The following is a 25,442-nucleotide window of genomic DNA, read 5'->3' on the forward strand; positions in this document are numbered from 1 at the left end:
TGCTACAAAATGAAGAGAATAAACTGTTGGGAATAAATTCATACAATTTTATGGAACAAATATTAGAATTTAGGTTGTAAATGTAGGCCAGTGCTTCTGATTCAGAGAAGGCTTTATGCTGGTCCTGACCTCCCACCCCACCACTGTGCTTCAGTAATAATGGTTAAATAAACTAAATGAAATAAATTACACCTCAGACATTCTAAGGTTTCTCATGGTTGTGCAAAAAATGTTTTTACTCTAGTAATGTAAGACAGAAAAATGATTATGTGATGGAATAAAATCTTACCACAAAACAGTTGAACATCCACTAATATACCTAATTTGATGTTAATGAAAATCAAAACATTTATTATTTATCTTGGACTAATGTGAGCATGTCTGTGCACCCAGTCTACAGCTGAGGCTTTCTGGTGTTGCTAGCTTCAATGCATAATGTAAAAAAGATGGCATATTGGGTAATCAGAGTGGCAACCGAATAGCAGTGGAAGTGCATATCATGCATGAATGATTAAATGTGAATATAGAGTTTAAATATTATTAATGCTTTAATTCATGAATTGGGTAAACATGTTCTCTTGTTTAACAATTGCATTCTGTGATTCTGTGAATTATTATTTTTTATATATTATTCCTTCATAAAGCTATGAAAATTCTTCTGTATTTAGTCATTATTGTGTTTTTATGTCTTATACACAGGTGATGTTGGCAGCCTCATACTGGTCTCTGCTGGCCCCTGCTATTGAAATGGCAGAAGAATCTGGAAAATATGGGGCGTTTTCATTTCTCCCTGTTGCCATTGGTTTTGTCCTGGGAGCAGCATTTGTGTATTTTGCTGACCTGATGTTGCCACTTCTGGTGAGCACGTATTTGTTCTTTTGACACAGGTGATTCTTTGGGCTAAGACTTGAATGTGCATTAGAAATCTCCTGGAGTGCATCTGATGGTTGGATGAAAATTGGTTCATAATGGGATGCTTTGTTTTTTTTACTTAAAGGAAACTGATGTTGTACATATTGTTATAGGCAATTTCAGTTCTATTTACATGTATATTTACTGCATTTAGCAGATGCCCTTATTCAGAGTCTCTAGAAATGAATAAATCAACACTGGTTCACTAGATTACAAACTAAAGATACCATAAGCCTATAACTCAGGATTTATTATTATTTTGAAATAAAGGCAAAGTGTTAGTTTCAGTGTTTCTGGAAGTGGTAGGTCTTCACCCATCACTTGAAGATAGCCAGTGACTCCAGTCTTAAGAGATTTAGGGAAAGTTCATTTTACCACCTCTGTGCCAGAACAGAGAAGAGCCTTGACAATACTTACCTCTTACCTTGAGAGAAGGTGGTACGAGCTGAGCAGTGCTGGAGGAGTGATGAGGTCTCTGAGGTAAAGGAGTGCTGGTCCATTTTTGTCTTTGTAGGCAAGCATCAGTGTTTTGAATCGGATGTGTGCAGCTACCAGAAGCCAGTGGACGGATCACAGCAGTGGGGTGGTGTGGGAGAATAGCGATCAGAGGTCGACCTGCCAGCAGAGAGTTGCAGTAGTCCAGTCTCAAAAAAAAAGAGACTGAATAAGCACCTAAGCAGCCTGTGTGGATAGAAATAGTCGAATCCTTCTGATGTTGTAGAGAAGGAACCTAGAAGTGCGGGCCACATTGGCAACATGTGAGGGAATAGGACAGTTGATTGTCCATGGTTACCCCGAGGTTGCAAGCGGTGGCTGAAGGGGAGAGCAGAGAGTTGTGGAGAGTTATTTCAAAATCCTGCCCTAGAGATGAATCACCTGAGTTCAATTCATTTTTATTTGTATAGCGCTTTTAACAATGAACATTGTCTCAAAGCAGCTTTACACTGAAAATGTGGTAATTAAAAGTAAATATGTTCTTAATAAGTACAAGTTTGTCCCTGGTTAGAGAGCTGGTGGCGACTGTGGCAAGGAAAAACTCCCAGAGATGGCATAAGGAAAAAACCTTGAGAGGAACTAGACTCAAGAGGAAACCCATCCTTATCTGGGTTGCACCGAATATCCATTTATAGCAGATATACAGTGTTGCGGTGTACAGTGATGGTGATCAGAAGCGAACTGTATTCCTGAGTCAGTGTAGCAGATTGTTGACATTAACTACAGCCCAATCCATCCTCAAAGCGCCCGTTCTACTCCGGAATTTCATGGAACCACCCAAGGCGTTGATGAGAAACCGTCCCAAGCTGCACAGACTGGCCTCCAGTCGAAGAGAACACAATCCAGAGGCAGGCCTGGACGAAGTGGGAAGATTCACAGAGGGGAGAGGGGCTGGAACAGTGGTCACTGAAGACTCAGGAGCATGTTTAATGAGAAAGAGAGAGAGAGAGAGAGAGAGAGAGAGAGGGTGACAGGAAGAGAAGGATATGGATTATTGTGTCCTTATTGTTGTATGAAAGTTAATGTCACTGTGCAGTTTGGACTCCGGCAAGACTCGCTATGGCAGCATAACTAAAAGGGAGAACCAGAAGGTAACACAGACATGAGGGATCTCTGGGATAAGAGACGACCCACCACACCACCGTTCAACAAACCTGAGTGAGCGTGTGAATGTGAGGGACGACAGCATACAAATATACCAGTTCACCAAACACTCTATATCCATGTTCCCTCCAGATCTGAGCCTTTACCAAGAAAAATCTACTGATAAAAGGCTTGACTAAATAAATACGTTTTCAACCTCGACTTGAACACTGAGACTGTGTCTGAGTCCCAAACACTGATTGGAAGGCTGTTCCATAACTGTGGGGCTTTATAAGAGAAAGATCTGCCCCCTGCTGTAGTCTTCATTATTTGAGGAACCAACAGATAGCCAGCACCTTTTGATCTAAGTAGGCGTGGAGGATCATACTGGTACAGGAGTTCACTCAGATACTGCGGTGCGAGACCGTTAAGTGCTTTATACGTCAGTAGTAATATTTTATAATCAATGCGAGATTTGATTGGGAGCAGTGTAGACTGATTAAAACAGGGGTGATGTGGTCATATTTTCTAGATCTAGTGAGGACTCTTGCTGCTGCATTCTGAACTAACTGAAGCTTATTTATGCACTTACTCACACACCCAGACAGTAAAGCGTTACAGAAGTCTAATCTAGAAGTAAAAAAAGCATGAACTAGTTTTTCTGCATTCTGTAACGACATCATATTTCTAATTTTAGCAATATTTTTAAGGTGAAAGAAGGAGATCCTGGTGATATTATTCACGTATAATACATGTGAGCCTCAAAGGAAAGACTCGGGTCAATAATAACGCCACGGCCTTTGACAGTTGTACACGCTGAAACAGAAACACCATCCAGAGAGCTACGTAATCGGAAAGGTTTCTTCTAGCTGCATGTGGTCCTAAAGCCATAGCAGAGAAATTACGTACCTTAATGTGGTTACTGTAGTGTGTGTTCATAGTTCTGGTGGGAATGTCCTCCACTCACTGCTTTCAAACTCTCAAACAGGGAATAAAGTGCTCTTCCAAAAGCAAAAAGAGACGAAACGAAGCCAACGGATGCAGGAAATCAAAATGATATTTTGATATTTGAAAGCGATGAGAGAGAGAAAAAAACGAACTGTAAAAATTTTAATGCCGATACAAACAACATTTCCGGCAAACAATCAACAGCAGGAAACAGGAACTCCAGGGTCTAACGCTTGAAAATGCTTTGTTTAAAGACTAATTCTTAGTGTATATGGTGGATCAGTGGGGAACTACACCTAGATGCACACAGCCTGTCATGAATGCGGACTCACAAAGCTCCCAAATGAGACCCTGAAATAAAGCTATACATGTTGCACATGTTCATAATCGCTTAGCTCGAACTGTACACTTTGACAGTTGTATTGAAATTGTGTATGCTCATGAAGTCTTTAGAAAATCGAGTTCTGAAATGTAATAAATTATAACATCAATATGTAATTATAATAAAATAAAAAAACTTAAAAAAAAATTTCAGTGGAGCATAGCACCGAAGATTTCATTATATTTTATGTAAATCATTATGCAGAAATGACAAAGATATCAAACTAAGACATGTTGTCTTGTTTTGATTTGATCAAACAGAACCCTTTACTGACATCGACTTCCAAATAAGGATAGCGAGCATGGACATAAATTGCAGAATAGCGAAACTTTTTTTTTTTGGTAAAGCTTTCAAACATCTTGTTCTGTTGTTGCCATCTAGTAGCTTATTGTGAAACATTGATGGGGGTTTGAAAGACAAATGATAAATGCAGAAAGAATGAGAGACTGAGTAGTACATGGTATATTGGTGTTTTTCTTCAAAAATATTCATGCTTTTGATTCCCAAACCGTGAGCAAACAAAAGCACTGGACATTATTCAAGACATTAAGCCCCCTCCATAAATTGGTGAGATTATTTGAAATTTAAAACACAGATTGAGGTCGATAAATGGTGTTTATTTGGTTGGATTGTACTTGTTGATAACCTATTAATCAACCAATAGTTTTTTTAAATGGATAAAAAAATAATGACACAAACATAAAACTCCATGTAAAATAGTACTGAAGTTTATTATGACAGCAAAAAACAATACTGAATCATAAGAGTATCTAAATAAAAAAAATAATATATTAAATATATTAATAATTTAATTAATTTGATTAATCAGACAAATCATTTTTCAATTATACGACCAATTGGCAAAAAATACAATTTGATGTTTTGCTAATTATAACTATATAAAATGCTAATTAAAAGTATTTATGTATTTACTATATTGTATTATTATTATTACTGTATTATTATTACTATATTTTATATAGTATTTACTATAGTTAACATGCTTACTATATTGTTTACATGCTTTTTTGCACCTTCGACCTTGTTGTATTATACTACATTGTTTACATGCTGTCTTCTGCACATTTTGACTGCTGCTGTATTTTTGCACTGCATTGTGTTTCTTATATTCACTCCCGTAGGTTTACTGGTCAGCGCTGTCTTGGTTTTGTGTCCTGTCTTGTGTTGTCGATCTGTACTGTTTTTTGTCTGCACTGTTTGCACCAGGTTGCACTCGATGTACTTTATGTAGCTTGTGTTGTGTTGTAGCTTTATGGTATTGTTTAATGTAGCACCAGGGTTCCTTTTAAAAAAATGCAAAACCAAATATTGAGGAGTGCAACTGGGTTGTGCTTGGTTGTTTATTTCAGTAAAAACAAACAAATTATTTCATGTATTTAATGGTAATTGCAGATGGCAAGTTAAATTAAATATAATTTTTGTTGAAAAAATAACCAGACATTTTGTTCAGTTGTGAAGATATAAGCATCTTGAATATATAATAAATGTAATTTTGTATAATAATTAAATGATATATGCAAGAATTAAATATACAAAGCATTTGTATATACATAGTAAAGCCACAGTACATCATGTTTGAAAACAGATAATTTACTGTTGTAGTAGACAAATGCTATAAAAAGAGAATGGAACAGAGAAATGCAGCAAGCCAACAGGCTTAAATAAATAAAGAGTAAAAAAAGAATTGGTTTACAAATGCATAAACATTAAAAACCAAAACAGTGACTAAAAAGATAATCCAACTCACAACTTTCCACACTGTAAGTAAGACACTGATTAGAGTGCTAAAGCACACACATTCTTGACTTATTGGATTTTTGGCACAAAATATGTTTTTATGTTAATTTCACCCATTTGAAGTATGTAGTCTTAAGAATGAATAGTGCATTCTTTTTCACTGTCTTTGACTTTTTCTGCTATTCATTGGATTTTCTAGGAATTTAGTTAGTTAATGGCGAAATTCTACTATACCTAATGTTAGGTATAGGGTTATTATGGCTATAAGGGGTTATTAGGGCTATGAGGGTTTTGAGTGACCAACATTAATTTAAATTTTCAGTATACATTTTAATGGCCCATAGCTTCTATATCTCACACCCTTCTTACCTTCTTACACATGTCTAAAATGTTTACGGGCAACTGCTTGGCTAATATGGACAGAAACTATTTCTCAGAGAACTACATTGCTTTTGAGTGTGAAAGAAATCTTTGTATAACTTTGCACACTGATTGCAGATGTGAGGCATCGACATTTCTCCTCTTTAATGTGATCCACATGAGCTGCACTTGGCCAGGGCTAGTTGTATTGTTTGGACAGCTGTTAGGCTTTCTTTTACTGCCACTTAGCAAACAAGAGTCCAACAAAAAAAAGATCTATGGGGAGAGCAAGACAATCACAGCAACCCCCAGCAGAGAATGGCTACTGCCATGAATCAATAGAGAGGACATTTACACGTTCATCATTCTCACTAGCGATTGTTGAGTTTCCAGGATAAGGCAGCTAGAACAGGCATCAGCAATTCAAGTGATGTGACCACAAGCTGTTGCAGAATTGAGCCTTTGACAAACATACGTCTTATGGGCTTTGTTATAAAGCTAGATTTCACTACCGAGACTGAATCAGAGCTAAATATTGGAGAACTGGCTTGGAAAAGTAGCAATGCTATGGTTGAACATATTCTTTAACCATGTTAGCCTACAACGTAGAGATACCGTAAATTATAGTATAACTCTGTGGAAGAAATTGTGTGCCATCTCTTGGGATATTGTTTGACTAGTGTGAATCATGTAGCCGTGATGTACAAAAATTCTGCTAGTTTTATCTTTACTGTTTTCTCAAACAAACCACTGGCACTTCGATTAAAAACAAATGCATATGCTTTTTGTTTACTTTGCTAACATTCTCAAAGTAAAATTAGGTCATCTTCTGTTTATTAAATGTATGTGTTACTGGATTAACCTTATTTATTGGCATGATTAGAGCATTTTATTTTCCTAAAAAATTTGAACTTAATGTTTACAAATATTTGGGGTAAAAATATTGGGAATGCTTTTAAAATTTCAAAACACGCTTGTAAAGACAAAAAATATACTTCCAAATTTGAACCAGTGGTGGCAGTCAGCATAGGGAAGAACTTGGCCGAACTCTGGTTATGTCGATGTCCTAGGGGGACGCCAAAAAGCATCGAGATAAACGAAAATGAATATGGCGGCAATATATTAACGTGCTTGAAATTTCTTTATTTATTTCTTTATAGTGCGTTATTAACTGAATCAGTGTTCCTCACTGTAAAATTATTTCTGGACTTTAAAGTCTGCACTTAATACATTTCCCCAAATGTCAGAAGCAGTTTAAAACACTCTGCACAAGCATGTATGTTTTTGATGGAAAATCATTATCAGGGATATTCGGGCCTGTGATTATATTTCTAATCCCAGCAGTGTGACCTGTGAGATGTGACTAAAAGTGATGACCTGTAGTTTAGTGTCAGCTATTTTTGCTCTACTCTCATATTTTCAGTATCTTTTATAAAAGACTACAAGGACCTCATCAGACCATGAAGCTCTCCAAATTGACACTCTTGCCCTTTCCTAGGCTGTCCTTGGTGCATGCATGTGCCCTGTACGAATGCTGAACTGTAAGCACCCCATGTGTGTTAGAGAAAGTAAATGTTCTACTAACTGATCTCATTTTTTAAATTTATAGTACTGTTTACTGATTCTGCTGTTGCATGTCTTTAGCCCGGTGTGAAAATAAATTGCATTGTCTGTAACTGTAATAGAAAAAACATAGTACAGTAGATATAGTACAGTACAGAAAAAACCTCCACCTGTAAACAATGTAAACATGTTGGTTTTTTTGTGATGGTCTTAGTGATTTTGGTGTGAATTTATTGGCTAGAGCTGTGTGTTAGCGTTGAAAAAAAGCACTATAAAACGTTTTATTGCATGGGGATTTAAGTGCTATAGATGCATAGACAGTTTTTTCAGCTAATAAAGTCTATGATTTAAAAAAATATATATATTATAACAGGATTACACCGATTCTGAACAGATGAAAACTGGATTGCATTTAATTGTAAATAATTCATTTAGAAGCATAGCTTTTTAGCCTTATTTATTCATGCTATGTATTCAGAGCTGATTCCATGCAGTGCATGTGGCATTATAATGTGTGACTAGACAAAGGAAAGGCTAACCAGTGTGTTTGCTTCTGAATAATCAGGTTCTGCTAAAATGTCAGCTTGTAGTCTGAGCCTGGGACACAAACACAAGTCCACTCACCTGTTTTTATGAAAGCAGTACAGACCTATCACCAGCAATGGTGATTCAAACAAACAATTGTGACAAATAAAAAAGTTATAAGCATTCAGAAGGGCAAAAATGCTGCTGCTCTGTATGTTTGCCCCCTCCCCAAAAAGGTTTCCTTCAGTCACTGTATCTCTCTTGCCTGCTTTGTGCTTCATCACCTGGAACAGATTGTTGGCATCAGCACTAACCTTTCATATCAGCCCCATCACCTCTGGGGTACAGCAGAGTGGTCAGCAGAGAGGAAGGGCAAGAGAGTCTGGTGTGTGTGTGTGTGTGTGTGTGTGTGTGTGTGTGTGTGTGTGTGTGTGTGTGTGTGTGTGTGTGTGTGTGCACGCAGCTCTTAGGGGTCATTGGGGGAATATAGCAAATGATGATGCTTCACTCTGGCAGTTCAATTTGCCTGCATGGCTGAGTGGCGAATGGCTTCATTAGACAGAAGACATTACGCTCCTCTGCAGCATTGTTGACCTGTAATTGAGAGCACACGCAAACTGCAATTAAAAGCCAATCATTAAAAATGTTTATGTCTAACAGAGAAAGCTACATGTATCCCCTATGGAAATGGTTTGGATACGGACACCTGAATATTTCACTCTAAATCCACAAGTTGTTTTTGAATGTGCTTCTTTCACCAGCTCCAATCCTCTGGGAAGAATTCCACTGGAATTATGCTCATTCCATATATATGAAGTCTGAAGTCAGTTTGCCAGTTAATCCCAAAGGTGTTCACTGGGGTTGAGCTCAGGGTTTTGGTCTAGACACCCATGTAACAATCTTTCATGAAGCTTGCTTAGTGTTCAGGGGCTCCTTAATGGTACTTTTTGACTGGATGATCTGTTTTCCACATAACTTTAGCAACATGTGCACCAACATTGCAGTGTATTTTGATAAATTGGCATTGATAGTTGAATACATGTGTGTGAATGAGAGGGAGGGCAGTGGAGTGATGCGGTTGCAGGGAGAAGAGGTGGAGAAGGTGGAGGAATTCAGGTACCTGGGGTCAACAGTGCAAAGTAATGGAGAGTGTGTTAGAGAAGTGAAGAAAAGAGTGCAGGCAGGGTGGAGTGGGTGGAGAAGAGTGACAGGAGTGATTTGTGATAGTAGGGTATCTGCAAAAATGAAAGGGAAAGTTTATAGGACTGTGGTGAGACCTGAGATGTTTTATGGATTAGAGACAGTGGCATTGAGTAAAAGACAGGAAGTGGAGCTGGAGGTAGCAGAGCTGAAGATGTTAGAAATGAGTTTATTAGAAGGACAGCGCATGTAGGATGTTTTGGTGACAAGGTGAGGGAGGCGAGATTGAGATGGTTTGGACATGTGCAGAGGAGGGACATGAATTATATTGGTAGAAGAATGCTGAGGATGGAGCCACCAGGTAGGAGGAAAAGGAAGGCCAAGAAGGAGGTTCATGGATGTGGTGAGGGAAGACATGCAGGTAGTTGGTGTGAAAGAGGCAGATGTGGAGGACAGGGTGGTATGGAGACGGATGATCCGCTGTGGCGACCCCTAATGGGAGCAGCCGAAGAAGAAGAAGAAGAACTCGAGAGCCTCCTCTTTGGCGACTCACTAATCATGTTCTGTTTATTTGATGTCTTTTTAAATTCATTTTAGCTGAAATAGTTTTTATTTATTTGGAGTGTTATTTTATTTTTATTCAGTTTGAATGTATGTCTTTTATTTGCCTCGAAATGTATTAATATAATTAATATATTCATATTTATTTTATTTGGTATATTTTCATAATTAAGTACTGTATTTTTATTTAAAAAAAAATTGTAGTAAAGCTCAGTACTATTTTCCATGGTATCAGTACCAATAAAATCCACTATCGGTCGACCTCGAGTATTTTACGTAAACCCAAATAGAACGTACTCTAATTAATGGTAGCAGCTGCATGTCACTATCACTAATCACTATTTCATGTCAGAATGACTGCTGTAATGTTTATTATACCTGGTTTGTGTCACTTTAAATTACTGAAAACTTGCTAATAAGACTAACTTTTAGACCATCCCATTAAAATGGCAACAATCACAGAATTGGACAGATATCAAATCATAGTTTTGCATCAGCAAGGCCACTGTCAAAGGAAAATCAGCACGCTGATGTGGTATATAAACAATAATATGACTAAATTGCCAAAAAACTTTCAAAATCTGATAAGTTCTTAAAGAGACCTGAAAAAGTCTAGAAAGGACCTGTCTAATCATCTGGCATGGGGGACGAATCCAAGGTTTAATTTTTTTATCTAATCGTTGACAGTATATGAGAAAAAGAGATGGAGAGAGATGGAAGAATGAGTGCTTGCAGCTTTCAATAAAACTAGGTGGAGGGTCTGTCCTGGTTTGGGGCTGCATTTCTGCCTGTAGTGCTGGTGATATTGTCCAAATTGATGGAATCATGAATAATGAAAAGCACAGTCAGGTTTTAATTCATCATTCCATTCCCCCTGGAAAACATGATAACAGCATGATAATGATCGTAAGCACACTGCTAATCCAGTGAGATCATGTTGGGAGAGAAAAAACTGCTGATTAAACTACAGTGAGTCCTCACCTGGCTATTATATCTTTATATCTACTATACTAATATATTACACAAAATACTGACCTTTGACAGAAGAATAATATTTCCATTATTTTCTGCTTGTATTTCTAATACATACACTATATTGCCAAAAGGAACATCTTCCCAGAAGAGTGGACGGAATTATAAGAGCAAATTGGGACTAAATGTGGAATGCAGTGCTCAAAAATCACATACTGAACTTATGACCAGGTAACCCAATACTTTTGGCAATATAGTGTACATATACATATATGCTTTTTAGTAATATCACCAGCACTACTGACAGAACTGCAGGGGGGAAAAACAGGACAGACCCTCCACCAAGTATTACTGAAAACTGCAAATATTCATTTTTCCATCTCTTTTTCTCATACGGTATACTGGCAACGATTAGATAAAAAAAAAATTCTACCTTGAATTCCTCCCCCTATAAAACATTTTTCCACTAATTTTATTGTCATTTTTGTGAGCTTTAGCATATCTTCGCTCTTTCACCTTGTTTTCCTTCCTTGTCCTTGCAGAGTCGTCATTCTGTAATTCTCTTTTCCACCGATTGGGTTTGCTTGTCTTGTGCTCACATGGCTGCTCAAGAGATGACTCATATAAGATTCAAGATGAATAATGTAGTCGATCAGTGCAGAAAACAAATACAACCTGTAACGTTAATCCTGGTTGAAGAGTAATAGCTGTGTCTAAAAGTGTGTTTACGTGTCTGTGTGTCTGTTTATACACTTGAGTGTGTTCCTGGCCAGTTTCCTTGTGACTTTGAATTCATTGTCTTCATCTTTTCATTAGTGACTAGTGGCTTGTGAGTGTCCGTGGCTCGGGCAGGTTTCTCTCGGTGACAAGCATGTGGCAACAAGTGTCATGACAACCGCTACTCTGACTAACAGATGGTGAGAGCTGATTCTAATGTTTCAGAATGCAGCTTTATTTTTTCCATGAAAGAAGTTTCTTTGGTTTCATCACCTCTTTGCCACAAGGGCATGAATGTGAATGACTTGAATATGAGCTCTGTGGTCACGTTGCAGGTTTGTAACATGAACAAGCATGAAGACGCAGATGTTTCATTGTACCATCACGGTTCTTTATTACAGCTGGTCAAAGTGTTCCTAAATGTCTCTTAAGCTAATAAACAGAGAAAAGCACACTTTGATTCTAAAATGCTATTTTTGCTTCTGTACACAGACATCATGTACTACTGGATGCACTACTGTACCCAGACTGTTCAGACTGTTCTCACACGCTTGCCATGTTATTTAGTTATACAGTGGAACCCGGTTATCTCGACCTCGGTTACCTCGACAACCCTATTAAGTCGACGTTTTTGAAGTGGAACCGCCAAATTCTCGCTTTTTCTAAGCATTTTTTATCGGTTATGTCGATTCTTTTATGTCGCTGAACCCTGATATCTCGAGCACAAGGCGGGAAAAATTTGGCATTTAACGTCGGTTATCTCGGTGCAGCCGCAGAAGAACTCGCGGAAGTGGCGGAAAAATCAAGGCTTACAGCTGCTACAGGTGTTGTATTGTATACTGGTGAATCTCTGCTGTTAGTTAGTGCACATATGCCTTTTGTTGTTAAATGTTATGCGATGAGCGGAGGCGAAGCCGCGCTTGGCGGCGCGGGCGTGTGATGAGCAGCAAAATCATAGAATTAACAACGCCAGGATTGGGGGTTTATCCGCGATGCGCTTTGGGAAGAAAAGCGCAGCCGTTGAGAGAGTGCCGGTGGGAAGACACGTGCGGGATACGCATGCGCGATAACAACGACCGCCGTGAACCAAGAAATACCAACAATAACGGACGGTGAGTGTGGAAGTTTAAATAGGAGCTGGTGATGATGATAAACGAGCACCACATGTGCGCGATTGAAGCCGGGAGCTTCAGAAAGCGGCGAAAGCACCTGACACGCTGAAGGGGCCGAAGGGGGCGTGGCAGGTGGATTCCTGACAGATAAACATGTACTGTATGTATTTTTATAGCATGCCTTCATCAAACAAATCGCGGCAACGCTGTTGTGTAAAAAACCCCTTCAAAAACACGTGCATGCACATTCTCATTTATTAACGCACATCATGTACATAAAGAAATTTCAAGCACGTTATTATATTGCCGCCATTTTGATTTTCGTTTATCTCGATCATCGGTTACCTCGATGCTTTTTGGCAACCCCTAGGACATCGACATAACCGGGTTCCACTGTATTAGCATCTTTGATCTAATGTTTACAAATTGGTCCAGACAGTGGATACTCGGCGTTCTCTCATAATTTATCTCTTCCGAAATCTCTGCAGTCATTCAGGGAAGGTGTCCCAGCGACTTGGCATGGTGTTGGAACAAGGATGAGACATTTTGTTCTCATGTGTTGTAAATTTGTCAGTGTAAATGATGTGATGGGAAATGTGATCCATGCTGGTTTCAAGTGATATTAACCACATGACGCCTGCTTGTGATACTGTATCATGTTGAGCATGAGCTTGTGTGTATCCAGGCACAAGGGGAAAGAGAATGCAATAATCTGTGCGTTATAGGACCCACTTACATCTTTTCTTGTACAAAATAGGACATTAAACGCTGTATATCATTGCAATGGCAGTCAGATTTTGAGTTTATTAAAATAAAATTGCTTTATTTTTAATTGTTATAAGGATTGCTATCAAACTTTAAGTAGTTCATAAAAAAAAAGACACTACAGTTTCTTTCAGTTTAAGTGTGTTTGTTCTGTTAAATAACTTCTTTATTTATAATTCTGGGATAACAATCTTGTGGTCACATTAAAATGTAATCTTAACCTGAAGCATTTCCAGGTTCTGAGGCTGTGGATGATGCTGGAGAGGCTCAGTTCAGTTCTACCTAATTGTGTTAGCTAACTCTCTGCAAAAATATATAGTGCCTTGTATACATTAGTTGGTGAAGAGCATTCATACAGGCAAATATGTGCGTAGAGATGGCCCCTGACTTACAGTGGTTCAGCAAGCAAGCGGTGTACAGTATGCTCCACCCTTTACTTGCAAAGTGGCACTTGTCCACGCACTCGCTGCCACGTACATATACTATATACTGTATAGTTTATGCAGTACGGTAGTGTAAATTACTCTGTTTTACTAAATTACGTTCTGTAACAAATTAAAATTATTAACAAATGACTATATTATCCCATAATCATCACCCTTCTTTAAGACTCCTGGGTCGCCACATACGTGATTTTACCCTAACCCAAGTTAAGATGGGGTCATCAGAATGAAATTTGTATGATGATAGGTTTATTACTGTTTTGGTTTCTCTTTTATTTAAAATTGTTTTTCACAACCTTGTAGTCTGTTTATGTGCAACATTTCTTGTTGAAAACGAGCACTTTTAAAGTGTTAAATGGGAATCGTGATTCATGCTTAAGCTGTGAGAATGAAGGTGGATTCAGAAGCTTCGTGCTGCTCTTCCTACACCTAAGGTATGAATCCCTTCTGAAATTATAGGTGTTTTAACATTTTCTATCAGTTAATGTAGGTTTAGACAACAGAGGCACAAAAAGAGAAAAAGGGCTTTATAAACTGTTTTCATCTCTTTACTCAGGTAGCTTGTAGCTGAATGTGTTTTTCTGATGTATTTGGCAGTGGAGGGCCGTGCATTTGGTATCTGGGCCTTCGGTGGGGAGTTTCTCGAATTAATCCACCTCTTAATACAACCACTATTACGTCGCAGTTAAAGAAACCACCAATACAATACAAAAACACAATATAATAATGCGTGGCAGAGAGACATTTCACATATGGAGGGTAAATATAATTTTACTAAAGCAAGAAACCCAGTTAAGACTCCAAACCTCTACACTACAACCACAACTGTGCACCTACATCATCTGGAGCAGTTCAGAATCAATATTTGTCTAATAAAATGACAAAAACAAACTGTAAATAAAATCCAACTTACTCACCAGAGATGCAGACTCATAATGTGCACCACTTTTCAGAGGCTGTAATCCAGTGGTACCGCTCGTATTCACTGGTCTGGAAGTGGTGAACAAACCCTTTCCTGGGCTGAGACACGCTAGCTAGCTTTAGGGTTGGCCGACCTCATCACGATGTCTAGCTTTTCTTCTAAATGTATTTTTAAGTATGTCTGAGACCAAATCAATTTCTCTTCCTCCGTAAGTATAAAAAAGTCTAACTCAGATGTATCAATATGTGCAGAGCTACAGACGTGTTTTACCAGTCGAACTTGGCTGTAACAGTTTCCCTCTGACCAACCAGAGGACGGAAAAATGCTGACTCTATTCTGGGCCAGCTAGCTGCCCTGTGAGGAGAATATGAAATCTGATTGGTTAAAGAAACAGAGCTTTTTCTTCAGGAGACTATGGTAAAAAGCATAAAAGAACAGCAAGAACAGACTTTGAAGGCCCTGGGCAGATTAGATTTACGCATCAGATTAGATTAGCACATAGAGGCTGAAATCTGATTGGACAAAAAATCTAACATCCACATACACGTACTGGAAGCAGTGCAGCCAAGAGAAACACTACGAAATGAAGAGAATAAACTGTTGGGAATAAATTCATACAATTTTATGAAACAAATATTAGAATTTAGGTTGTAAATGTAGGCCAGTGCTTCTGATAGTGTTTAGACCAGCAGAGAAGTCTTTGCTGTCTCTGACCACCCACCACTGCTATTTGGTGATTCCATGTTTTATAAATAAAAAAACAATGGTTACATCTAACTACAATCTACAGCAAATCTGTAGAATTTACACCTATTGGAGTCGTCAATTGCTTCAATCTCCCCAACACAAAAACATGCACAATTGTATGTATGCATGAATGGGGAAAAATGTGTGTGTTTGTGTTAGGCAGATTAAAGCAATGGATGAATATACAGATTTGCTGAACAACTTTGTTCTTTTTGATTTATGAAGCATAAAATCACCAAATGTTATACACCAGAAAAAACTCATTCAGTTTTTTATAGCAACAGTAGCATCAATGGAAAATGTATTTCACAGAAGCAATGAATTCATAGCTGATAGTAAATGTCAGTGTCTAAGAAAGGGAGGTGCTTAGTGGATAAGGCTCTGAATCAGAAGGTCACAAGTTCAAATCACAGCACCACAAAGCTGCCACTGTTGGGCCCTTGAGTACGGCCCTAACCCCTTAATTGCTGTAACAGATAAGTCGCTCTGGATAAGGGTGTCTGGCAAAATACCAAATGTAAATATAAAACTGTTTTATTTACAGTAGCAGGTAAAAGAAGGAGGATGATTGGGTGATCAGAGAGCGATAGCACTGACATTCTGCTTGACCGATTTTCAGTATTTGGACAGCAATGTACAGACACACAGCAGAGTTAAAACTGGATATTTCAACTGTTCCCTACTACCAGACACTAAGCTGGTTAAGGCATTGAACTTTGGCTCAGAAGGTTCTGAGTTCAAATCCCACCACAATCAAGCTGGACCCTTAAACAAGGCCCTCAACCCTAAACTGCTAATTTGTAAGTCACTCTGGTGGATAAGGGCATCTACTGTACCAAACACTGTAAATGTAAGGGTTCCTATGCAGGTCTGGATTAGTATGGAAAAAAGAACACCAAGTATTGAAAAATATTTGTTTCTATACTGTTGTCCTATTAGTTTTTAAAATAGAAAATAATTTGTAAAAGATTTTTATAAAACAAACGCAAATCCAGATACATTTGAAAACAACATTTTCAGATCCGTGTCCACACTTTTGTTTTCAGTCACTGAAACCTCTAAAAATGCTTCTGTCCCTGTACTGTGCATGAGCGATGAGAGATCGGCGCTAGACTGGATCTGCACAGTTGTGATTGGTTGTTACGTTGTAAGGCAGCAGTTGCCATGACAGTGCAGCATCCCGATCTTGCAACTAAACACATGGAAAACAGCAGACTGTGACTGACATACATCAGAGATTATAATGTAGCACGTTATAGTTGAAATGTAAAATCTTTTTTTTGTGAAAAGGCTGATTGTTAAAAGAGCTGTACAGTTATTGAGTCTATAGTGATGGAATGATGTACCTGAGTTTTGTTACCACCATAACAAGAGAAGGAGGGTTGGTTATCCAGAAGTGCATCAATTGTGCCTATATTCATTAGTGATTGTCCTTAATCAGTGCATTTTTATCAAGTAACAGCATCACAAAAAGAAGCACTCAGAGTCAAAGAGCTGAGGCTGAGCCTTTCTTGATGCTTTTGAAGAAAACGTCATTATTTGTATTATATTCAATAAATCTCTAATTGCTATTTCTTCTACACACCAGTTTAAACTGAATGTCTCAATTAAAGTGGTGTAGGAAATGAGTTAGCTACAATAATCGTAATTGATAGCATAACTTAGAATTGTATTATTTGAGATGCTTATAGAGAAGAGAGCAGCTAATGTTGTGTGAAGAGTTAATAGTGTGATTTCCAAAGAGAATTATTCCATGAATCCTGTTTTGCAGTTAAGTAGATTTGTGACAACATTCTTGCCTGAATGCTGGAAGTGTTTAGTTGGTGTGTGAGAGGGTTGGGGAGAGAGAGACAGAGAGAGAGAGAGGGTGTGTGTGTGTGTGTGTGTGTGTGTGTGTGTGTGTGTGTGCGCGCACCCTGTAAGCATTCTGATTGAACATGATAAGGTTAAAGCAGGAAGACAGAATTTAAGACTCTAATTAAATGGCACCTTCAGTGTACCCTTGAGTGGAAATCTGTGGCTTGAGGTGTCTGGGGAGGATGAGTATAGATCTTTACAGGGTTCCTCTACCTTCAGAGACTCCTGTAGGATGGAACACATCTTTGCAGTTTATTTAATGGAAAGCATCAATTCAGTATCTCCTTTTTCATTTAAAGCTAAAAACATTTTAAATCTATAATGTGCCATGGATTGTCTATGTTGCAACTTTAGTTCTCATGAGCCTTTAAACCGGTGGCATGGAGGTTCAGCAGGAAATGCCGGTGTCAATGCTTACCTAAGACATTTCAGCTCAGTGCACTTTTGGGGATAAATGCTCATCAGGTGGAGTAACAGGCTTTTGGCAGAGGTGTAAAGAGTACTTGAAAATAAGACTTGAGTAAAAGTATAGATTCCTTGCTGTACAATTTACTCCATTACAATCTAAAAGTCACCTATTAAAATAGGACTTGAGTAAAAGTCTTCAAGTATCTGATTTGAACAAAACTTGAGTATTTGACTCATATTGAATGTAGACTCACTAGTCCTCAACACCAAGATGCACGTTAGTGAAAAGACAAAACTAGTTGATTTGTGAGGTTTTATTTGCTAAAATACAAATCATATTGTACACCTCAACCCTGCATTAACCAACAACACAACGGCCTCTTCAACGTGCCAGAATGAAACAAAGATCAAACAAGTTGATTAAAAAAGACAAAGTAGTAAACCAATCTTAAAATATTATACAATTCTGTGAATATATTATATTTATATATTTATTTAATATATATTAAAATATAGTGTAGAAATACAGTACATCTAATGTACTAATACATAATAATAATAATAATAATAATAATAATAATAATAATAATAATAATAATAATAATAATAATTAATATAGTTGAGTAGAGAGTAAAGTTGTAAATTTAATTTTTTTTATTCTCGAACTAGAAGAAACAAAGTTCATTTACTCAAATACTTTACAACACTGTCCTTTGGGTTGTTTTTTCTGGGGAACAGCCATTCATGGATTCTTTAGCGTTTTATGTCCAGCTTCAAGAATTTCTCTTAAAATCCTGACAATTTCGCATATCGAAGGAGTGAATGAATTAAGGATGGAGGTAATGAAGACATTTGTTAAAGTTTGCTGAAATAAGTAGAACAGTTAAGTAAATAATATCTTGAGAAAACTATATATATATATATATATATATATATATATATATATATATATATATATATATATATATATATATATATATAGTTTTACTATAACTATTTTACTATATATATATATATATATATATATATATATATATATAAATCATAATTTTATGGTGCAAATTTTTAAATAATGAAAATGATAAATGTCTAAATAAAACGTTTTATGTAAATCTTGAAAAGGGATAAAAAAAGGGAAAAAAGTATTTTTGTAATCACATGTCTTCCATCTCATACCATGACACACAGTAAAGAGTGGAGTGGAGTTTAAACAAAAATGAAGACAAAACTGAATAAGGAAATTGCATGTAAGTCTTTTAAAGATTGTGTCAGTTAACTAGTTATGTGGTTAATATTTCAGCTTGTTTGGATGTATTAAAGTGTCAAAAGTGAACTTTACAGTCATTCAGCCAGGCTGCAAGGTGCAAAGCTGAACGAAATTGGGTTTCTCCAGAGTCTCCAATGTGCAGATGAACATATAACAGTGATCTAGGCAAGACAGGTAACGAATAGACAGCACAACAGACAGTAGACAATACACATAAGATGATAAAATAGACACCACACAAACAAACAGAAAAGTGAACTCACTGGCAGTTTCCAAACTACACAAAGGAACATATTAAACAATAACTACATGACATGATTGGATCTATATTTTTAGTAATTTTTACAGAGAATTTTAATCAAAGGCAGGATTCAGTCCGAGCACTGACCTCTTAATGGATTTAACATGAAGTAGAGTGACTGATGGATATTTTTATGAAATGTATCCTCTTTATTACCATTAGATTGACTTTTGAAATTAACTAAATAAAATAAATAAACTACTGTATAACAAGGTTTTCTGCTGTTAAAATTTAAAAGTAAAAAAAATAAATAACTACATTGTTATGAAGTGATATTTTAAACTCTTTTAATAGACATGATTTATTCCAATTTATTAAGGAGATCTATAAAGTTCTTCTTTGCGCTAAATGAAAACCAACAGGTGCAAAGTACAACTACAGGTTTGTGTGTCGTCGTTAAATTACACATGATTCATGAGGTTGTACTGTCATATTTAAAGCACACTGTATGTGTTTGTTTTTAACATTTATAGGCTTCCTGTTATTCCTTTGGGGATCACTATGTTCTCTCTGCATTGTCCAGTGCTGATCAGTTTGATTAATGCAGAGCCTGCTGTCTTATTCCATTTACAACATCCACAAGCAGTAGATGCCATCCTGCTGCTTTCGTTTAGTTAGAAGCCACTATCAGCCAGTGCTTATTGAAGTTTTTAACATTCTTAATGACCACTTAGGCTTTTGCTTTCCTATTAGGAAGATGCCTTTTGTGGTTATTTTTCTGTTCTGCAGGCTTTATACATTTTGCTTGTTTGATTCATCAACCAGAATTCAGCATCATCGTTGTCCTCGCACACCGATGTCCTCGCACACAACTGTCTTTCTAGCACGTCCTTGCACATTGCTGTTTGTACAGTGGATTATTATACATACATTTATTTATTTATTTATTTTATTTTTTTAAGTACTTGTGTAACAGTTCAGATCATAAATTTGAATATGGTCTCAGAAAATACTGGTCCTTAAACCATTTCCCACATCATTGCATTACTGAACCTTGGAGTGGTCGGAAAGTTCCACTGTGAACCCAAATACTCAAATTAATCATCACTCCATGATTTCACACCATAATATACAGTTGAAACCAGATATTTACATACACTTCAGAAAAAAAACACAAAAACCTTCATTTCTTTACTGTCAAACATTAAATCAGAGTAAACTTTTTCTGTTTTAAATCAATAAATATTAACATATTTTTTTGCATTTGTTATATGTCAGAATCGAGAATCGAGAATTTCATTCTGAGCTTAAGAAGCCTCTGATAGGTTCATTGATTCCATTTGAGTTAATTGGTGGCACACATGTGGATGCATATAAAGGCACACCTCAAACACAGAACCTCTTTATTTGACATTTAAAATAAAAGTTTTTGTGTTTTTTTCTAAAGTGTATGTAAATATCTGGTTTTAACTGTAAGGTAGTGCTGGTTGAGGAAACTGCTTTCTTTTTATGAGCCTAATAATTTTAAGTGCCTACTCAGAGTTCTGGTAGATAATATTGATAATGATATTGCTAAAGCTTGCAGATAATATCTGAGGCTCCTGAATACAACACTTCAAAAATTCACATCATTTATCATGGTCTGTTTTCCAATTCCAATTTTTGTTTACATTTCTACAAGATGCTACAGCGTGGTACTACATTATATTAGCAAAGCCAAACATTTGTGTTAATCATATTAATTGTTTTTGATGGTGTTGACTTATACACCAGATCAGTACATTTGATGCTAAGCCTAGGATTATAGATGTGCTTCAGCCACGTCACCAGAGTCACTGCAGCCGAATGTTCAACCATGTTTCATTTTATTCTGAAGTGCACTTCCACACCTAGCGGTTTGTTTGCACACTGCATGCATGTGAATGGTACTTAAGAGTCTAATTTCAGTTTCATGTTGAAAATGAGAAATAGTGGTTTTAGTGCTTTCCTGACTTGGATACAGAAATGTATGTTCCCACATAGATATCAGGAGCTATTATTAATCTGAGCACAAGTTCACTTTTAGTTGATCATAATCATATGGTTTTCTACAAATAGCTTAGTAGTCTGGGGAAAGTGTGTGTTTGTGGACTCTTTCCCTTGTTTATGATGTGACTTTTATATAAAGAGTTTGCTATAATAAAATAATAAGAAAGATTTCCATGGAATCATGGAAATATTACTTTGATAATGTTATTTTTAAACTGGGCATTTCTGAGATCTGTGCAGTTTATCTTGTGCCTCAGCCTATTTATCAAAAGTGCCACATTTTCCATAGTGAAAGGTCATGTGAAAATCATCCATGTAGCTCAGTAAAGTTCATATGAAATGTTTAAAATACATCAATTCAATTCACTTTTATTTGTGTAGCACTTTTAATAACAAACATTTAATAACAACTTTGGTTGAAAACCTGACTATGGCTTTTTTACTTCCTGATGATGTTTTTGGGTGAGAATAGTTTATCCACATAATTAGAAAACACAGAGCAGGTTTTGATTTGACTGACTTGGTCATTTTGTACTAATTCTGACAGTTAAAGGAAACTCTTTTTTTTTTTTTAATGTTACAGCCAAAATATATTAAATTCATTATATTCCTCAAATTTCTACAAACAATACCCCATAATGACAACATGGAAGAAGTTTGTTTAAAATCTTTGCAAATTAATAAAAAAGAAAAAAACGAGAAAAAAAAAAATCATGTGCATAGATATTCACAGCCTTTGCCATGACACTCAAAATTGAGCTCCGGTGCATCCTGTTTCCACTGATCATCCTTGAGATACAACTAGTTTGGAGTCTATCTGTGGTCAGTTCAGTTGATTGGACATGATTTGCAACTTTCTATATGAGGTCCCACAGTTAACAGTGCATGTCAAAGCACAAACCAAGCCATGAAGAGGAGACCACCCCTCACCTCTGAAGCAAACAAAGACCTGGCTGATGACCCCAACACCTTCTACTGCAGGCTTGAGAACAATATCTTCACACCTCTCATCCAACCCAGCCCACTGACTGCCCACATCACACCTCTGAAAACCCATCTAACAACTGTTCAGCTCAAGTTGCGCTCACGATTTGTGAAGAGGCTGTGAATCGACTCTTTCAGAGACAGAAGACAAGGAAAGCTCCCGACCCAGGTGTCTCTCCCTCCTGTCTCAAAGCATGTGCTGACCAACTGGCTCCCATCTCCACCTATATCTTGAACAGATCACTGGATCTGTGTGTGGTCCCCTCCTGCTTTAAACTCTCCACAATCATCCTACATTCACAATCATTCCCAAGAAACCCTCCATCACTGGACTAAATGACTACAGGCCTGTCATTCTGACATCTGTTGTCATGAAGACCTTTGAGCAGCTGGTATTTGCCCACCTATGTCTGTAACAGAACAGCTGCTGGATCCCTTACAGTTTGCCTACTAAGCAAACAGATCGGTGGATGATGGTCAACATGGGGCTGCACTACATTCTGCAACACCTAGACTGCCCACGGACATATGCCCGAATTATGTTTGTGGACTTCAGTTCGGCTTTGAATAATTCTGGAAATTCTCCACTTCAAACTCCTAAAACTCACTATAACCCCTGTCATCTGTCAGTAGATCACCACTTTCCTGACAGGCAGGAACAACAGATGAGACTGGGGAGTATTACCTCCAGTATTCAGACAGTCAGCACTGGTGCTCTTAGGGATGTGTCCTTTCCCCACCTCTCTTTTCCCTCTACACTAATGACTGCACGTTAAGTAACCCAACTGTAAAACTCCTGAAATTTTCAGATGATACTACGCTCATCTGACTCAGCCAAGATGGCGACGAGTCTGCATATCAGCAGGAGGTGAAGCGGCTAGTGCTATGTGCAGTCAGAACAGCCTAGAGCTAAACACACCCAAAACTGTAGAGATGATAGTGGACTTCAGGAAATACCCATCAACACTACTACCCCTCACAATATCCAACAGCCCTGTGTGTCATCTGTGGAGACCTTCAAATTTCTGGGCACTACTATTTCCCAAGATCTGAAATGGGAGTCCTACATAAACTCCATTCTCAAAAAGGCCTAGCAGAGGATGTTCTTTCTATGCCAATTAAAAAAGTATTGTCTGCCAGGAGCTGTTGTGCAGTTCTACACTGCAGTCATTGAATCTGTCCTGTTCACAACCATCACCATCTGGTTTGGAGAAGCAGCAAAACAGGACAGGAAAAGACTGCAGTTAAAACACACAGTTAAAACAGCAGAAAAAAATCATTGGTGTTCCCCTGCCCACTCTCCAGGATTTGTACCATACAAGAACCAGAAGAACTGAGAAGACCATGAAACACAAAAATGTAACTCGTTGGCCTGAATTCCAAGCATCATGTCTGGAGGAAACAAGGCACCGCTCATCACCTGGTTAATACCATCCCTACAGTGAAGCATGGTGGTGGCAGCATCATGCTGTGGGGATGTTTTTCAGCTGCAGGAACTGGGAGACTGGTCAGGATTGAGGGAAAGATTAATGCAGCAATGAATACAGTCATCCTTGATGAAAACCATAGCGCTCTGGACCACAGACTGGGGCGACAGTTCATCTTCCAACAGGACAATGACCCTAAGCACACAGCCAAGATAACAAAGGAGCGGCTACAGGATGACTCTGTGAATGTCCTTGAGTTTCCCAACCAGAGCACAGACATTAACATGAATGAACATCTATAGAGAAAATGGCATATCATCTGAAAATGGCTGTTCACTGACACTCCCCATTCAACCTGATGGAGCTTGAGAGGTTCTGCAAAAAAGAATAGGAGAAACTGCCCAAAAAATCGGTGTGCCATGCTTGTAGCATCAAACTCAAAAAGACTTGAGTCTGTAATTGGTGTCAAAAGCATTGAGTAAAAACTGTGAATACTTATGTACATGCTATATTTTTTAATACATTTGATTTCAAACAAACTTCTTTCATTTTGGGATATTGATTATAGAATTTTGAAGAATTTCATCCATTTTGGCTGTAACATAACAAAATGTAAAGGGCTGTGAATATTTTCCGGATGCGCTGTAATTTTTTTATGAGATCCTAATACATAAACCTATACAATTCAAAGATGGTGTACTTTCATTTTCACACGACTGTATGGTTATTTAGCTGTGAGGTGGGGGAGGGTAGACACAAATCCCACAAAACATCCAAGCTTAACTAAAGTAAGGAGGTGAAGATTAAAGAGTTATATAAAAATAGTTATATTTATGAGTAATATTTTTAAACATAAATAATACTAACGATAATATTCATGATACTGTTGAAGAAGAACCACAAACTAGTTCTGAAAATGGATCTGTTTTGTGCAGGTTCAGAGAATTTTATTGTGCATGTATTTGAATAGATTTGCATGCATCAGCACTGGAATGATTGTTTACTGATTTGGGACTATGGTTAGTTGTTCTATTAAATCACACCTTTAATAAATGTTTTAATTTCCTGCCCACTTTCCTGGTTTGCTTTCAGCAAGAGATGCAAATAGCTTTGCTCATTCTTACAATTTAAAAATTACCCATCACTCCACAGAATCCTGTCTGATTAGCAGTAGAGGTTTAAACATTTAAAATGTGTTTTTATGTTTACATGAGCTAGCGATTAGTTTTATACTGCAGCACAGTATAGTATCAGAACACAATTGTCATTGAATCAGATCTTAATCAAACTTTATTGGTCCCACAGGAAAGTTGTTGGCTTCCAGTTGCTCACAATAAAATTAAAGTAAAATAAACAAAAGAAATGTCAAATAAAATATACTTCTTCTTCTCTGCTCTTGTTAGGGGTCGCCGTAGCAGATCATCTGTCTCCATTCTACCGTGTTCTACTTCTACCTCTTTTAAACCAACTACCCGCATGTCTTCCTTTACCACATCCGTAAACCTTCTTCATAGACCTTCCTCTTTTCCTCCTTTCTGGTGGCTTCATCCTCAGCATTCTCCTACTGATATACCCCATGTCCCTCCTCTGCACATGTCCAAGCCATCTCAATCAGTCTTCTCTCACTTTGTCACCAAAACGTCCTACATGCACTCTCCCTATAATAAACTAATTTCTAATCCTGTCCATCGTCATCACTCCCAAAAGCCTCAACATATTCAGCTCTGCTACCTGCAGCTCCACTTCCTGTCTTTTACTCAATACCACTGTCTCTAAACCATACAACATCTCAGGTCTCACCACAGTCCTATAAATTTTCCATTTC

At 37.5% G+C, this 25,442-nt stretch overlaps 1 protein-coding gene across 3 annotated transcripts in view; it reads left to right on the top strand.

Annotated features, from left to right (window-relative positions):
- LOC124388666 (zinc transporter ZIP11-like) overlaps positions 1-25,442 on the top strand; it is a 124,084-nt gene that overhangs the window by 25,620 nt on the left and 73,022 nt on the right. For all 3 annotated transcript variants that reach the window (XM_046853567.1, XM_046853569.1, XM_046853568.1), the window contains exon 4: positions 700-858. In XM_046853567.1, the coding sequence (XP_046709523.1) occupies positions 700-858 (159 nt within the window). The remainder of the gene's footprint in view (positions 1-699; positions 859-25,442) is intronic.

This window comes from Silurus meridionalis, chromosome 7 (assembly GCF_014805685.1).
Source record: "Silurus meridionalis isolate SWU-2019-XX chromosome 7, ASM1480568v1, whole genome shotgun sequence".
In the NCBI taxonomy this organism is placed as follows: Eukaryota; Metazoa; Chordata; class Actinopteri; order Siluriformes; family Siluridae; genus Silurus; species Silurus meridionalis.